General features: G+C 43.9%; 1 protein-coding gene across 1 annotated transcript in view; it reads left to right on the forward strand.

Moving 5' to 3' along the window:
• The window catches only part of HMGCLL1 (3-hydroxymethyl-3-methylglutaryl-CoA lyase like 1), a 250155-nt gene that overhangs the window by 12268 nt on the left and 219166 nt on the right, over positions 1-18721 (forward strand). The window contains exon 2 of the mRNA XM_029595695.1: positions 10310-10387. Coding sequence (XP_029451555.1) covers positions 10310-10387 — 78 coding nt within the window. The remainder of the gene's footprint in view (positions 1-10309; positions 10388-18721) is intronic.

Consider the following 18721-nt stretch of genomic DNA (forward strand, 5'->3'; position numbering starts at 1 on the left):
CATTTGTGTTGAGCTGTGCAATATGGTTTTATCATACTTTGTGATGTTTTTGGAAATAGTGTTTTCAGTATTTTAAGCTGTGTTGAGAGAGAGAGAGAGAGAGAGAGAGAGAGAGAGAGAGAGAGAGAGAGAGAGAGAGAGAGAGAGAGAGAACACAACAGAGCACGAGACCCTAGCTATAAGGCCCTTATAGTACTTAGGTCTTTATACCTCTATATGAGGACCACCTAGTAACTCGAGGTGAGGTTTAAGTAGTAGGGGTTAGGGGCCACTTTGACATTCAGAGTGAGACGTACAAACAGAACAGTACACTCTTGTGAAGATTTGATGACCTTCGGAGTGAGGAAACTCACTCAAAGATGAGATTTGTACAATGTTATCTCAACCTAGCTTCATGTTACCCAGGTGGAGAGTTCATCAAGCTACCAAAATACTACAAGACAGACATACAATGCAAACCGTAGACAAGGAGGCTTAAGGAATTCAAAGTATGTTCACTATATCCCAGAAAAGAAAGGGGCAATATGTTAGAAACCTTTGAATATTTAGAAAGCAAAAATAAGCATTTTTCAATTAAAAAAACCCACATTCAAGAACAAAGGGTCATGATATGACATTGCAGGGAAGAAGGCTCAGAAGAAATATAAGAAAATACTTTATTAATAGGAAAATACTTTATTACGAGGAAATTCTGTGAAAGAATTTAAGCATGCTTTGGCCAGATAGAGAACTCAACAGTAGAAGCAGGTAGGATAATACCCTCATCGAGGGTTTCACACCTCCCGATTTCCGAGTCATCAGAGGATGGCGGTGGAAGTTATGATTCTTCCCCAAGACCATCGGGACTTCATCGGCATCGACTTCCAAAGACTCCGTCGATGCCTTTCGAACATCCATCGGTGCAAATTCATCCACGTCCATCGGGAGATGCTCGGAATCGTTTTCCATCGATGCCATCGAGACCCATCGATTCCCCATCGATGCCCTCACTACCAAAACACATTCCCACAAAAGCTGCGTTCAAATCAAAGCATATTCAACTGGAAAACCCTGACTCTCCTCATCATCCTCCATATAAACCCTGGAGGGATGATGGTACAGATACAGAATCAGAAGAACTACAATCAGAGCCCTCTCCACCAGAGGAGAGAAAAAAATCTCCTCCAGAAGATCTGTTGTTTACAAATTTTATTAAAGAAATGGCAGACACAATTCCATTTCAATTGGTTACAGAGGAAGATTCAAGACATAAGGCTCTAGAAGTACTGCAGTTCGTCAATGCACTGAAGGAGATTATGGCTATCCCAGTCCACAAAGTCCTTTTAGACCTGCAGCAGCGAATGTGGGAGCATCCCTGCTCAGTTCCAGCAGTGAATCGGAGAACAGATGCCACTTACTTATTGCAGCATGCTCCAGGGTATCAAAAACCCCAACTACCTCACCATTCGGTGAGCTACTCCCCACTCACAAAGTGGGGAGTAGCTGGCTTGTTACGGCGGTTACTACCCCAAACCAAATAAGCCTGATACTTCACTTTCAATGCATATCCAGCATAGCTCTCTGCTTCAACGTCAGGGGAGAAGAAAAACTGATACTTCACGCATATCCAGCATAGCTCTCTGCTTCAACGGCAGGGGAGAGGAAAAACTGATACTTCACGCATATCCAGCATAGCTCTCTGCTTCAACGGCAGGGGAGAAGAAAAACTGATACTTCACGCATATCCAGCATAGCTCCCTGCTTCAACGGCAGGGGAGAAGAAAAACTGATACTTCACGCATATCCAGCATAGCTCTCTGCTTCAACGGCAGGGGAGAGGAAAAACTGATACTTCACGCATATCCAGCATAGCTCTCTGCTTCAACGGCAGGGGAGAAGAAAAACTGATACTTCACGCATATCCAGCATAGCTCTCTGCTTCAACGGCAGGGGAGAAGAAAAAAGGATTCGCACTCACAAAGCGGGGAGTAGCTGGCTTGTTACGGCGGTTACTACCCCAAACCAAATAAGCCTGATACTTCACTTTCAATGCATATCCTGCTTCAACGGCAGGGGAGAAGAAAAACTGATACTTCACGCATATCCAGCATAGCTCTCTGCTTCAACGGCAGGGGAGAAGAAAAACTGATACTTCACGCATATCCAGCATAACTCCCTGCTTCAACGGCAGGGGAGAAGAAAAACAACCAATAAGGGCTGAATAACACAGTCTGGGTAAAACAAATAAGCATGGGTGTAGCTTGCTTATTGCGGCGGTTACTTCCCCTACTACCCATAACTAATCAAGCTTGATATTTCACTTGGTTGCAGCTCCATCACTGCTCTCTACATTAATGGTGGGGGTGGAAGGGAAATAGAACCAAAGAGCTAAGAGAAACAGATAAGTATGAGAAAAAAATGTGAAGCTTGCTGGGCAGACTGGATGGGCCGTTTGGTCTTCTTCTGCCGTCATTTCTATGTTTCTATGTTTCTATGTTGTTGAATTGGCTCAGAAGAAAGCCCGAAAACAGAAGCCACATTCCTCTGTTCCACCAGGAAAGGAACAACGCTTCTTGGATACTTTAGGAAAAAAGGTCTATCAAGGATCCATGCTGGTAGCACGTATTGCATCATACCAGCTGTATATGACCCAATACCAATGCAACTTGTGGAAGCAAGTAGAAGGTATTGTAGATAACCTACCACAGCAATATCAACAACCCTTAACTACATTAGTTGAAAAAGGTTTAGAGTCTGGCAAACACGAGGTACGAGCAGCATATGATGCTTTTGAGACTTCAACTCACCTGTCTGCCTCAACAATAAATGCAAGACGATTGGCCTGGCTCAAAACCTCAGACCTTCGACAATACGTTCAAGAACGCCTAGCAGACCTTCCTTGTGTAGGAGACAATCTTTTCAGAGAAAAGATACAAGCTACAGTATCTCAGTTGAAAGACCATCATGAGACACTCAAATAGCTCTCCAAATTGCCAACGGATCAGCCTTCCTCCCTAAGACGGCCAACTCGCAGAGACACGAGGCGACCCTTCTTCAGACCCAGAAGGTATTACCCACCTGCTTCTTCAGCACGCCCATACCGTCCCTCGCAGAGAGGTCGTCCACGTCAGACAAAGCAACAAAAAACCCAGCCACCACCCCAAACTGGACCAGCGGCTGGTTTTTGAACTGATCCAAGAGAACAGCAGCCTCTGTCTAAACCCACTGCCCTCCCTACCAGTCGGAGGTCGACTTCATTATTTCCTACACCAATGAAGTCTCATCACAAAAGATCAATGGGTATTAGCCATTCTAAATCGGGGATATTGCCTAAAATTCAAAACCATACCCCCGCATTCTCCCCCCATGCCACTTTGGAAAAAGGCGGTCATCACATCTCAGCTCCAAGTAGAACTCTCTTCTTTACTGACTGCCAGGGCCATCAAACCAGTTCCCCAGTCTCAACAAGGGACAGGGTTCTACTCCCGCTATTTCCTCATTCCAAAGAAAACAGGCGGCCTTTGCCCTATCTTAGACTTCCGAAATCTCAACAATTTTCTATGCAAAGAAAAATTTCGAATGGTATCCCTAGGAACCATCCTTCCATTACTTCAAAGGGAAGATTGGCTCTATTCTCTGGATCTTCAAGACGCTTATGCTCACATACCAATTTCTGTTCACCATTGCAAGTACCTACGATTTGTAGTGGGAAAGAATCATTACCAGTACCGTGTACTTCCATTCGGCCTAGCCTCTGCAACTCAAGTATTCACAAAATGTCTAGCAGTGGTAGCTGCTCATCTAAGAAAAAACAGTATTCATGTTTTTCCATACCTAGATGACTGGTTGATCAGAAGTCCATCCAGGCAGGGAGCTCTCTCTGCCTTGAATACTACAATAACTCTGTTGTATCTTCTGGGATTTCTCGTCAACTACCCAAAATCCCACATCGAGCCGTCTCAGCTCCTTACATTCATCGGAGCAGACCTCGACACCACAGTGGCGAAAGCTTCCCTTCCAGGCGACCGTGCCGACAATCTGGCACGCTTAGCAAACAACATCATTCATCACCACTTCACATCTGCTCATCAAATTCTAGTGCTGCTAGGACACATGGCCTCGACAGTACATGTCACTCCTATGGCAATGTTGGCCATGAGAAGAACTCAATGGAGTTTGAAATCCCAATGCCTACAAGCTTTCCAACCACTGTCATACACGATCAAAATCACACACCAAATATGCCTATCGGTACATTGGTGGACAAATCAAGCAGCATGAAATCTGGTCTCCCATTCCAGCAGGTAAATCCGCAAGTCATCCTGACTACAGATGCCTCCAACCTGGGATGGGGAGCTCACGTCAATGACCTTCAAACACAAGGGACGTGGACTACACTCGAGAAGCAATTTCAGATAAACTTCTTGGAACTTCGAGCGATACAATATGCCCTTTATGCCGTCAAAGACTGCCTCTCAAACAAAACTGTGTTGATACAAACAGACAACACACTAGCAATGTGGTACATAAACAAACAAGGAGGCACAGGCTCTTATCTGCTATGCCAGGAAGTAGTACAGATTTGGGCTTGGGCTCTGGAGCATTCCATTCATCTCAGGGCAACTTATCTGGCGGGCATCAAAAACATCCTAGCGGACAATCTCAGTTGACATTTCAATCCCCACGAATGGTCGCTGGACCCACGTGTAGCGAGCAAAATTTTTCAACGCTGGGGTCACCCAACCATAGACCTCTTTGCGTCCACACCGAACCACAAAGTGGAAAGTTTTTGCTCCCTCCACGGATGTCGACAAACAGTCCCCAGGGACGCATTTGCTCGCCCCTGGAACACAGGTCTTCAATGTGCCTATCCTCCGATTTCACTCATACCCAAAACTCTCGTGAAGCTACAACAGGACAGAGGGACAATGATCCTCATAGCCCCGTATTGGCCTCGACAAGTATGGTTTCCCATACTCCTCAACCTCTCGATCTCACAACCAATCCGCCTGGGCACAGAGCCCACTCTTATCACGCAGAATCAAGGCAAGTTGCGTCATCCCAACCTGACAACTCTTGCCCTAACGGCTTGGATGTTGAAAGCTTAATCCTACAACCACTTAATCTTTCAACACAAGTCTCTCAAGTCCTAGTAGCTTCACGAAAGCCTTCCACACGTAAATCCTACCACTTTAAGTGGACTAGATTTACGAAATGGTGCACACAAAAGGGTATATAACCTTTCTCCTGCCCCACTTCTTCCTTGTTAGATTACCTATACCACCTTTCGGATTCTGGTCTTCAGACATCCTCTGTAAGGGTACACCTAAGCGCCATAGTGGCATATCACAAGGGAATAGGGGATGTGCCAATAACAGCGCAACCCCTAGTAAGTAGGTTTATGAGGGGCTTACGTCACCTCAAACCTCCCATTAGACCTCCGGTCACTGAATGGGACCTGAATTTAGTACTGACAAGGCTCATGCGCTCACCATTTGTGCGCACTACCCGAGGCAGGCGCGACATGTTCCGGTCAGGGGGCTGGTCCGGAGGCCGCGGCCACGCCCCCAGGCCGGAACCATGCCCTCGATGACGAGCCGGTCATGACACGCCCCCTCGACATGCCCCCCCTCGACATGCCCCCTCGACACGCCCCCCCAGGAAAGCCCCGGGACTTACACGCGTCCCGGGGCTTTGTGCGCGCCGGCAGCCTATGCAACATAGGCTCGGCGCGCGCAGGGGGAGCTTGGGGCAGGTTTTCGGGGAGTATGCGCATATCTTACGTGCGTACCTCTTTGAAAATCTGCCCCAGAATGTTTTGAAAATTCACCTTTGCATAAATGTTCACATGAACATTTACACCTGCTCCTTAGTAGGTATAAATATATATGAGTAAGTGCTTTGAAAATTCAGGCTGAAGTTAAGAGCACTGTTATAAAACTGGGCTCTCTATGTGCATGCTATGATATCCTCCAATACATTAACATGTTTGCACTAAAATTAGCGCACAGCACGGTGCGCTAAAAATGTAATGCCTGCTGCCTCGAGAAATCCTGACCTAAAGTGAAAGGGCTGGCTAGAGGGGGGGTCTCCAACCCCAGTACACCATAAAAATGTACCAACACTCCCACTTACTGGCATCATAGAGCACTATGGTCAAGGGAGATGCTCAGCAGGTGAGTAGTCTGACTCCAGGGCTAGTAAAGTATTTACTTAAAGCCCTTTCTTAAATACAGCTTTAATCAGATAATATTCTTGCCATTTTTGTAAATATAAGAAAGATGTGACTGTTTAAAACAAAAAGAATTTGCAGTGTATATCTGTGGGTAGTATGATTTAAAACTATGAAGCAATGGTAATATTTCTGACAGCCCTATCTTATTAGTGCATTACTGTGCTTTTACTGAGTGATTGGTCAATTTTGATTTAATCTTTCAATAAGATAAAATGCAGCCAGCAGGTAATTGCCACACATTATTACCCATTAGCAAATAGATTCAGGCATATTTTTGTAATAATAATGTAAAAAGAATAATGAGCAAATTGTAATGAAAATATATATTTAAATAAAAGTACATGAATGTTGCGGTCTCTACCGCTTCCCTCCGGTTAGGGCCCAAACCCGCCTACTTCCGCTTCAGGGATCACCGCATTCCGCCCGCTCCAGACCCCGGGGGCTTCTCTCACTCCACGTGGCGGCCGCCATTACGTGCCTGCTTCCCTTCAGTCTCGCGCGTGCGCGCGCAAGGACGTCCATCTTGAGTGCTCAGCTCCCGGAAGCCTGGCCCCGCCCATGCTGCTGACGTCACGCCCAAGTCCCGATATAACCGGCGCTCAAACTCTCTCTCATCGCCTTGCAACGAGGTTCACAACTCCATAGTTGTTCTTAGTTGCGTTCCTGGTGGTCTCCACGCTGCCTGCCTCTGATTCCAGTTTGCTTCAGACTTCCGCTTCAGCCTGCTGCCTGCCCCGACTCCGGTTTGCCTCTGATTCCGCTTCTGCCTGCTGCCTGCCTCCGACTCCGGTTTGCCTCTGACTCCGCTTCAGCCTGCTGCCTGCCCCGACTCCGGTTTGCTTCTGACTCCGCTTCAGCCTGCAGCCAGCCTCTGACTCCGGCCTGCTTCCGACTCCGCTTCAGCCTACAGCCTGCTTCAGCATCCGGTTTGCTACCGACTCCGCTTCAGCCTACAGCCTGCTTCAGCCTCCGGTTTGCCACCGACTCCGCTTCAGCCTACAGCCTGCTTCAGCCTCCGGTTTGCTACCGACTCCGCTTCAGCCTACAGCCTGCTTCAGCTTCCGGTTTGCCACCGACTCCGCTGCAGCCTACAGCCTGCTTCAGCCTCCGGTTTGCTACAGACTCCGCTGCCGCCCGCTGCCCTGCCTTCAGCCGGCCCTCGGCCCTGTACAGCCGGTCCCCTGCCTCCCGGGTACCTTGGACTTCCTATCCTTCTTGCTTGCTCTGGTCCCGGTCTAGGCCTATCTCAGCCCCTGGACTTTCTGTCTCAATTCCGAGTCCCGAGGACCCGGTGCCCTACGGGCTCCTCCCGGGGGGTCCCTGGTTCCTGGGTGAACACCTCCTGCTTGTGGCTCCGTCCCCCGGCCTACCCTGTCTCCCTAGGTAGGCCGGCCCAAGGGTCCACTATCTCTCCAGCAGTGTCCAACTGCAACACATGAATGCCTGAATATAAGAAAAATAAAAGTAAAAAACAGCTGAAAGTCATGAATAACATGATCAAATTTAATTTATAGGTTCAAAGTGTGAACTAATTTGCCAGACAGGCTGGATGGACCATTTGTGTCTTTTTCTTCTGTCATTTACTATCAGTTTTCATAGTTAAAACATACACAGTTAATTCAACCCCAGCTTTTTGGTCGCCAGCAGGCAAATAGCTGCCAAACATCAGGGTTTCCTGAATATCTATAAAAGCAATAGGTTACTTGCCAGCTATATGGGCTGTTTTCAAACTCTCCAAAGATATCCACAAGAGCCAAAGAAAATATATGCAGTTATTTTATTTATTTTTGGTATCTTCTATTCCTCAGTTTCCACTGTTCAATGTGGAGTACAGAATTCACAATCATAAAAATGACAAACAAATAAAACAAACAATATAAAATAAATCATCAGTTAAAACATTAAACATGTAATTTCAAAAGGAGTTACACATGTAAATGTAACATACTATCATGGAAAATGTAAAAAGCTATTCACACGTGTTTAAGTACACTTACATGTGAATATCCTATGGACAATTCAATGGTTTACATTCTATAAAGTTCTTTTTCACGTAGATAAGCAGCTGAATTAGCCATGCTGTATGGGTACGTCTTCCATGCCACTAGGTAGCGGAGCTCTCTAAGTCTAGTAAAGTCTTTTAGCTAGGTGCTCCCTCCCTCCTGTATCCTGACAGGATTACCTCAGGCTCCTCAGTCTGTTTTTTTCCGCGCACAGAGTGCACGGAGCTCTCTCTTCTCTACAGAAAAAAAAATAAAATATATATATATATATATATATAATCAAAATAAAAAGAAGAATTTCTGACTACATTGACATAGATCTACATATCGACAGATATATTAAAAAAAATCTCGTGAAGACCTGCCCTTGAGAGATTTTTTTATACATCTCTGGGCACCCCTTTCCCCCACCGGCCGATTCGATGCCCTAACTTTACCTCCTCGGTGGACTCCCCTCTGTCTTTCCGGACCGATACCGAGTGGAGCCTGGGGAAGGGCACCACTGGACCCCAGGTAATTTAAGGCATTTGAGGGGGGGTTCGGGAGGGTGGGGGATTTATTTTAAAGGGTTGGGGTGGGTTTTAGGGATGTTTTAGTATGCCGGCACCATTTCTACAACGTACCGGAGGCCCGAGAGTAAAAGATCACACCGGGACCCCCCCCCACTGGACCCCAGGTAATTTAAGGCATTTGAGGGGGGGTTCAGGAGGGTGGGGGATTTATTTTAAAGGGTCGGGGTGGGTTTTAGGGTTGTTTTAGTGTGCCGGTTTTCCCGCCCTCCCCTGCCCCTCCCCCTTCCCCCGATTTACGATTTTTGACGATAAATCGGGGGAATTCCTATTAAATATCGCCTCTAACGATTTTTGATGATTTAAAATATATCGGACGATATTTTAAATCGTCAAAAAACGATTCACATCCCTACCACGTTCTATCTTAACCCTTATGCACATGACCATGCGGTAAGGTTACACACTTAGATGGTAAACATGCCCTGGCATGCAGCAAACAGCGCACTCAGCAATCGACCATCACTATTTCTTTTGTTCAATTCACTTGCACAAGCACGTCCAATAACGAAAATCACTTTATCCACGTGGATATCCACCTCTATCCAGTTTGTTATAAGCAAGGTCGCAAACACTATCTGCGACCCCAAGGACAAATCAGGTGCCTGCAACGGCAGCCTCACTTGCCTATTCCCATCACGTACCTCTCATAGACATCTGTAAAGCGTAGACTTTGTCATTGCAACACATTCCACATCCCTCTATTGTTTCGACAGACAAACGGGGACTGATGCCCTATTGAGATGGACTATCCCACAGGAGAGTACTGCTTCCACCTAAAAACAGCCTTCATGGGAACTGTCCGCCATTTTTTATCGTATTGAGCAAAAAAAGAAAAAAAAAAGAGGGAAGTACATAAACACTTCACAGATATTAATTGCTCAATATGTCAGCTGGGCACTCCCATACTGCATGGCTAATTCAGCTGCTTATCTACGTGAAAAGAGCAAGTTTGCTTACCGTAAACGGTATTTTCCGTAGATAGCAGATGAATTAGCCATGCTGACCCGCCCGCCTCCCCGGACAGTTCTAGCATACCTACCTTGCTTTGATACTGACTGAGGAGCCTGAGGTAATCCTGTCAGGATACAGGAAGGAGGGAGCACCTAGCTAAAAGACTTTACTAGACTTCAAGAGCTCCGCCACCTTGTGACACGGAAGACGTACCCATATAGCATGGCTAATTCATCTGCTATCTACAGAAAACACACCGTTTACGGTAAGCAAACTTGCTCTTATGACTGTATGGCTTCCAGAATTAAACACAGTAGTCAGGATGAATCTTACCAGAGATCTGTGCATGGGCAATATTAGTTACATTTTCCTGCTGTATTACTGCACCTTGCTGCTTTATTGCTGTGATTGGCAACTGTCAGGTCATCTGAGATGATTACTCCTGAGTTACTTTCTGGCTTGACAATTTCCAGTTGTTGTCCTCCAAACTGCTAATGGATTTCTGCACCATAGTATTCACTTAAAATTTGTGTATTTTATTGACCTGAGTATTACATTTTCTGTTTCAGGCATCACAAACCCCTGGATTTCCTCAGCATGTCAAGATAGTAGAAGTGGGACCAAGAGATGGTTTACAGAATGAAAAAGTAATTAGTTCTTAGTTTTTTAATGTATACATCTTCAGAAAACCTGTCTTATTTTATCTTGTTGTTGCTTCTAAGTTTATAGCTAGATATCTTGGTACAGTAATTTAGCAGCTTATATGCTAAGAGCATGCTGTGGTAACCTTTCAAAAACAGCATGCTTGCTAAATGAGGCTTTAGTGCCTGATATACTAAAATAATTGCTCACTGAGCACAGTTGTACTCAAATGACTGTATTAGAGAATATGGCTCTTGAAGTGCACCCATACTTTATACATATTTCGTTTTCCTGTTTCCTGTGCTGATTGTCTGAAAGATAAAGGACTGGTGAATATAACATTGGGGGGGGGGGGGGGGGGGAATCAGCTAAGTTGCCTGATGGATGGGGGCGAGAGTGCAGCAAGATATTGCCTCCGTTCATGATCTAACTGCTAAGAAACATTATTCTCCTATTCCAATTACTGCAGTTCAGTGTTCTCTTAAGGAGTTGCTTTATTTAGCTAATAGTCTTTTAAAACACCCCATCTGCCTGGGGTGGAGGATAGTTAAGTTACCAATCAGATTGCTGAATTTTTTTCATGTAGGATTACTGTAATTCATCAGGATTTAAATAATAAAGCAGTTACTAAAATTCAAACTGAAGGATCTGCTGCATGTGTCTTCCTTGTATGGTTAAATTCCTTTCACCTAGTAGATGATGATGAAATTATTCATATTTACCCCAGAGTTCTGAAATAAATCATATAAGAAATTACAGAAATCTTTAAAATACCATTGAAATCTGCCACCGTACCTGAAGGGAAGCCAATTTAACATCAGTTCTTAAAAAGGGTTCTAGCAATGATCCAGGAAACTGCAGACCAATATGCTTGATGTCAGTACATAAGAAAATAGGGATATGCCATATTGGGTTAGACCAAAAGTCCATCAAGCCCAGTATCCTGTCTCCAGCAATGGTCAATCCAAGACACAAGTACCTGGCAAGTACCCAAACATTAAATAGATCCCATGCTACAAATGTCAGCAACAATTAGTGGCTATTCCGTATTGATTAATAGCAGTTTATGGACTTCTCCTCAAGGAACTTATCCAAGCCCTTTTTAAAACTAGCTACACTAGCTACCTTAACCTCATCCTCTGGCAACAAATTCCAGAGCTTAATTGTGCCTTGAGTGAAAAAGAATTTTCTCTGATATGTTTTAAATGTGCTACTTGCTAACTTCATGGAGTGCCCTCTAGTCCTTGTATTATCCAAAAAGATAAGTAACCATTTCACATTTACCTGTTCAAGTCTTTTCATGATTTTGTACACCTCTATCATATCCCCCCTCAGCCGTCTCTTCTTCAAGCTGAACAGCCCTAACCTCTTTGGCCTTTCCTCATAGGGGAGCCGTTCCATGCCCTTTATCATTTTGGTCACCCTTCTCTGTACTTCCTCCAGTGCAACTATATCTTATTTGAGGTGTGGCGACCAGAATTACACACAGTATTCAAGGTGTAGTCTAACCATTGAGCCATACAGAGGTATTATGACATCCTTCATTTTATTTGCCATTCTCTGCCATTCAGAGGTATTATGACATCCTTTATTTTTTTTCCATTCCCTTCCTAATAATTCCTAACCTTCTGTTTGCTTTTTTGACTGCTCCAGCACACTGAGCTGATGATTTCAATGTAAATCAACTATGATGCCCAGATCTTTTTCCTGGGTAGTAACTCCTAAAATGGAAGCTAACATTGTGTAGCTACTATTGTGGACTAGCTAGACAGTGGACCCTTAGGCCGGCCTGCGGGAGACCTGGGGTAGTTGGACTATGGTCTCAGGGCAGCAGGCTGGTAGGCAGACCAGGCTGATGTAGACAGTAGGCTTCACCCGGAAGCTGGTACTCCCCCGGGGAGGAGCCCTTGGGAGCCCAGCCGCTTGGGACTCAGGAGGTTCACCCTGGAAGCCGGTGTCCCCCCGGGAGGAGCCGGTAGGAACCCGGCCGCTGGGACTTAGGTGATCTCTGGTCCGGATCTTGAGTAGGCTGGAGCTGAAGCAGATGAAGGAGGCCTGGCAGGAACTGCGGCGGGCCGAAGTCAGGCAGTGTGAAACCAGGCGGGAACTGTAGCAAGCTGAAGGCAGGCAGAGAGAAACCAGGCAGGAACCTGGACAGGTGCTGAAGCAGGCAAGAACTAAGAGGTTAGAAGTGCGAGCAAGTCACGTAGTAGACCAAGCAGGCAGGCAGGCAGGAACGGTGTGCGAGGGAGTAACACACCAAGGCTCAGGGCAACTGGGCACCGCAGGGGACCCGGTTGCAAGGCGTCGTAGTGGGGTCCACGGGGAGTTTAAGTAGGACTGGGTGTCTGACGTCATGAGCGGGGGCGGAGCGCGCTGTGGCGGGAAACGGGCTATATTAGCGCTGTGACAGCGTGCGCGTGTGGCTAAGGAGCCCAGGGTAATGGCGTCTCCCCCGCGGAGACGCTCACGGAGCTATTTCAGGCATCGAGTGGCCCAGCTGGAACTTTGAGGTAAGGGCCGGGACGCGAGGGTCGCGGAGCGGACCGCAACAGCTACAGCATGGGTTATTTTTCCCTATATGCATCACCTTGCACTTGTCCACACTATATTTCATCTGCCATATGGATGTCAATTTTCCAGTCTCGCAAGGTCCTCCTGCAATTTATCACAATCCGCTTGTGATTTAACTACTCTGAATGATTTTGCATCATCTGCAAATTCAATCATCTCACTCGTCATACCTCCTTCCAGTTCATTTATAAATATATTAAAAAGCACCGGTCCAAATACAGATCCCTGTACTCCACTGTTTACCTTTTTTACTGTGAAAACAGACCATTTAATCTTACTCTCTGCTTCCTGTCTTTTAACAAGTTTGCAATCTACATAAAGACAACTCCTCCTATCCCATGACTTTTTAGTTTTCTTAGGAGCCTCTCATGAGGGACCAAATACACCACATCTACTGGTTCACCTTTATCCACATGCTTACTCACCCCTTCAAAAAATGTAGCAGAATTGTGAGACAAGATTTCCCTTGGGTAAGTCCATGCTGGTGGTGTCCCAATAAATCATGTCTATCTATATGTTCTGTGATGTTATTCTTTTTAATAGTTTCTACACATTTTCCCGGCTCTGAACTCAGGCTTACTGGTCTATGGTTTCCCGGATCACCTCTGGAGCCCTTTTTATATATCAGGGTTACATTGGCCACCTTCCAGTCTTCAGATACAATGTATGATTTTAATGAAAGGTTACAAGTTACTTGTAATAGGTCTGAAATTTCATTTTTGAGTTCTTTCAGAACTCTGGGATGTATACCATCCAGCCCGGGTGATTTGCTACACTTCAATATGTCAGTCTAGCTTACTACAACTTCCAGGTTCACCATGATTTGGGTCATTTAATCTGAATCATCACCCTTGAAAACTGTCTCCGGAGCAGGTATCTCCCCAACATCCTCCTCAGCAAATTCTGAAGCAAAAAATTCATTTAGTCTTTCTGCCATGGCCTTATCTTTCCTAAGTGCCCTTATAACTTCTCGATCATCTAACAGTCCAATAGATTCCTTCACTGGCATCCTGCTTCAGATATATTTTTAAAACCTTTTATTACAAGTTTTTGCCTCTATGGCCAACTTATATTCAAATTCTCTTTTAGTCTCTCTTATCAATGTTTCACATTTAATTTGCCAATGCTTTTTTCCTGTTTTCCTTGGATCCTTCTTCCAATTTTTGAAGGAAGATCTTTTGGCTAAAATAGCCTCTTTCACCTCATATTTTAACCATACTGGCAATTGTTTGGCCTGCCTTCCACCTTTCTTAATGCATGGAATACATCTGAACTATGCTTCTAAGATGGTGTTTTTTAACATTGTCAATGCCTGCTCTACATTCTTTTTTTTTGTTTCAAACTTTTTATTGAGGGTTTAAACAGCATAAGTAATAACAATTAACAGGCTTTACAAACAAACTGGCCTTTTTTTAGAAAACAACAAATGGTCCCTCATTACATTATAGCTCAAATAAGGAAGAAAAGGAAAAACTAAGGAGACACATAAAGGTATCATGTGGAGAGAGAGAGAAGAGAGAACAGAGGAGTGCACAGAAGAGAAGAAAAAAAAAAGGGAACATAAGAACATAAGAACATAAGAAAATGCCATACTGGGTCAGACCAAGGGTCCATCAAGCCCAGCATCCTGTTTCCAACAGTGGCCAATCCAGGCCATAAGAACCTGGCAAGTACCCAAAAACTAAGTCTATTCCATGTAACCATTGCTAATGGCAGTGGCTATTCTCTAACTGAACTTAATAGCAGGTAATGGACTTCTCCTCCAAGAACCTATCCAATCCTTTTTTAAACACAGCTATACTAACTGCACTAACCACATCCTCTGGCAACAAATTCCAGAGTTTAATTGTGCGTTGAGTAAAAAAGAACTTTCTCCGATTAGTTTTAAATGTGCCCCATGCTAACTTCATGGAGTGCCCCCTAGTCTTTCTACTATCCGAAAGAGTAAATAACCGATTCACATCTACCCATTCTAGACCTCTCATGATTTTAAACACCTCTATCATATCCCCCTCAGTCGTCTCTTCTCCAAGCTGAAAAGTCCTAACCTCTTTAGTCTTTCCTCATAGGGGAGTTGTTCCATTCCCCTTATCATTTTGGTAACCCTTCTCTGTACCTTCTCCATCGCAATTATATCTTTTTTGAGATGCGGCGACCAGAATTGTACACAATATTCAAGGTGCGGTCTCACTATGGAGCGATACAGAGGCATTATGACATTTTCCGTTTTATTCACCATTCCCTTTCTAATAATTCCCAACATTCTGTTTGCTTTTTTGACTGCCGCAGCACTCTGTACCGACGATTTCAATGTGTTATCCACTATGACACCTAGATCTCTTTCTTGGGTTGTAGCACCTAATATGGAACCCAACATTGTGTAATTATAGCATGGGTTATTTTTCCCTATATGCATCACCTTGCACTTATCCACATTAAATTTCATCTGCCATTTGGATGCCCAATTTTCCAGTCTCACAAGGTCTTCCTGCAATTTATCACAATCTGCTTGTGATTTAACTACTCTGGACAATTTTGTCATCTGCAAATTTGATTATCTCACTCGTCGTATTTCTTTCCAGATCATTTATAAATATATTGAAAAGTAATGGTCCCAATACAGATCCCTGAGGCACTCCACTGTCCACTCCCTTCCACTGAGAAAATTGCCCATTTAATCCTACTCTCTGTTTCCTGTCTTTTAGCCAGTTTGCAATCCACGAAAGGACATCGCCACCTATCCCATGACTTTTTACTTTTCCTAGAAGCCTCTCATGAGGAACTTTGTCAAACGCCTTCTGAAAATCCAAGTATACTATATCTACCGGTTCACCTTTATCCACATGTTTATTAACTCCTTCAAAAAAGTGAAGTCCAGTATACTGTGAAAAGAGGAATCATATGATCTAACCGTACAGTGAAAATCCCAGATCAGCCAGTACATATCATGATATTAAATTGAGGTTATATAAGTGTCCAAAGGCTTCCACACCTGTGACCACTTGGCGCGCCTGAAGAATTTAATCGCCATCGACTTTTCGTATTTGGAGTATAGACATACAGTATTCCACCATAAAATTTCTGAAAGCATCTCGCTGTGTTTCCAATTAGACAAAATATTATGAAGACCAATAGATAAAAAAATCTAGCAGTTTCCTATGTGGAAGTGGGAGCTGTAAAGAGGTGTCAGCCCCTTTTAGTATAACCATTAGATAAGTAATTGGTTGCGTAAGATTTAGGATATAGTAGACCAAATTTGGCACCAGAACTTATTAACATATGAAAATGAGAGAAGCATGTGTTTCCAGGTACCTTTATCAGTTGAACAGGACCAGCAAGCATGGGAGGTAAGAAGTCCTGCTCGGTGTAGTTTCCAGAGAGTCTAAATTGCCCTATACATTATGAAAAATGAGGTCTGCAGTAAACTGGAAGAGAGCGAAATACGAATAGAAGTAGTCCATATATATTCCCACATCATAGGAGACGGTTCAAATTGAATATCAGATGACCAGACTGGGTGGAGATACTGTGTGGAAGTCCTCAATGTAAGGCCTTTAATAATTTTATACAAGCTAGAAGCCAGATGACCTTTAGGCCCATGCTCTTGATATAACGTTAAAAGGTATGGCGCTTTGTCTAGCGATAGCTGTGAGATTACATTATTCTGTATAACACTACGTAATTGTAACCAAGCGTAGAACTGAGTGTTGGGTAAGCCAAACCGCTCTTTCAGTAGTTCGAAGGAGACAAGGGTATCCGCCGTATTAATGGAGGAGAGGAACCAGATATCTTTCCTCTGCCAAACTGGTCAGTGAAGGGAGTGTGTCCCGACCCTGATGATGGGATTATGCCAAATAGGAGCCAGTTTAGAGATGCGCCAAGAGTAGGTAGCTGCTGGGCGAATCGAGTCCAATTCCACAAAGGCCTGATGTAAAGACCTCAGTATGGAATTAGATGCTAATCTTGGTATAAGGGTCATACCAGGAAAGCTTTGTAATGGGAAGGGAGCGAGAAGTGAACTTTCTATTGATACCCATCGAGGTGAAATTATGCATGACTTATTAGCAATGCAGTATTTGTAACCTTGTTGCAATATAAATGCCTGATGATATGCATAAAAATCTGGAAAATTTATACCTCCTCTATTCTTGGTAGCTTTCAATTTTGATAGGGCAATTCTAGGAGCTTTGTTATGCCAGAGGACTTTAATTAATAGTCTATCCACATGTGTATAGAAATCCGCAGAAGAAAATAGGCAACATGGAAAAGGCATATGTGATTTTGGGCGCCAGGACCATTTTTATGGTTTCCAATCTACCCCACCAAGTAAGGTGTAAGGGCAACCATTTTAAAATTATATCTCGAAATTTCTGGAGTATGCTGGATTCCCCATTGGTTATCATTATAACAGGATCAGTAAAAAAAAAAATTTGATACCTAGATATTTTAACCCATGTGTCACTTTCTGTATGGGATATTATTTATTTATTTATTTATTTTTAATTTTTATATACCGATGTTCCTGTAAAGAATACATATCGATGGTTGAAGCTGAGTAATTTAGGGGAAGGAGTTCAGTTTTGTGCCAATTGATTTTGTAACCAGAAATCGAGGAGTAAGCTTCAATCAAAGTAAACAAATGTGGAATTGTCCTTGCAGGATTAAGTAGGAAAAGAAGAACATCATCTGCATATGCTGATAGTTTAAATATTTCAGATCCAACAGTTATGCCTTCTATAGAGGAGCTCTGTCTTATATCTGATAACAATGGTTCCAAAGCCAGATTGATTAAGAGTGGGGAAAGGGGGCAACCCTATTGGGTGTCTCTATGCAATGGGAGAGAGATGCTTGATTATTAATGTATAAAAAAGCTGCCGGAGAGGTGTATAAAAATTTTATCCAAGCTAGGAAATTGGGACCAAGACCATACCATTGTAGTGTGGCAAATAAGAAAGGCCAATCAACACGGTCGAAAGCCTTTTCTGCATCTAAGGAAATAGCTACTGCTGGTGTTGAAGCAGAGAAGGCCAGCTCTTGAATGTGAAGAAAAAGGCGGGTATTGTTAGCTATGAGACGGTGTTTAATAAACCCGATTGGTTAGGATGAATTAACGATCCCAAGACCCGGGAAAGTCTAGTCGCAAGGATTTTAGTGAAAATCTTAGTCAGTATTCAATAGGGAAATTGGTCTGTAATTAGCAGGGTTCATTTCATTTAAGATATGAGGATAATAAATGGCCACATTTATCGTTTCCAGCATAATACAGTGCTTTAGATTGGAATAAATGAAGATTAACTTGAGAACTAAAGAGTTGATTATATTGATATCAGGCTTTAGTCAGAGCAGTCATTGAGGCATGAGAAGAGGAGGCAATATGGTCCTTTTCCAGTGAAGCAACTTTTGTTGAAGGGCAACCAATTCTGCCTGTTGAGCTTTTTGCCGCCGGATAGAGTAGCTGATGTTATCTCCGTGTATCGTAGCTTTGAAAGCTTCCCAAAGAGATGTAGCTGTCACTTCCTTGTTCGTATTAAATTGAAAATATTCAGAGATTTTTGTTTGTGTGAATTCTGAGAAGTCAGCTTTGGTGAGAAGCATAGGGTTGAAGCGCCATTGTTGTCTATTGTAATTGGGATGGACAGACTGCACTGAAGAGTAATTGCCGCATGATCCGAGATCAGGATGGGGCAAATTGTCGCAGAGATGACTTTGGGGACCATTCTATTGGAGGTTAGAAAATAGTCGATGAGCGAGTAGGAGGAATGTGG

This window comes from Rhinatrema bivittatum, chromosome 3 (assembly GCF_901001135.1).
Source record: "Rhinatrema bivittatum chromosome 3, aRhiBiv1.1, whole genome shotgun sequence".
Taxonomy (NCBI): Eukaryota; Metazoa; Chordata; class Amphibia; order Gymnophiona; family Rhinatrematidae; genus Rhinatrema; species Rhinatrema bivittatum.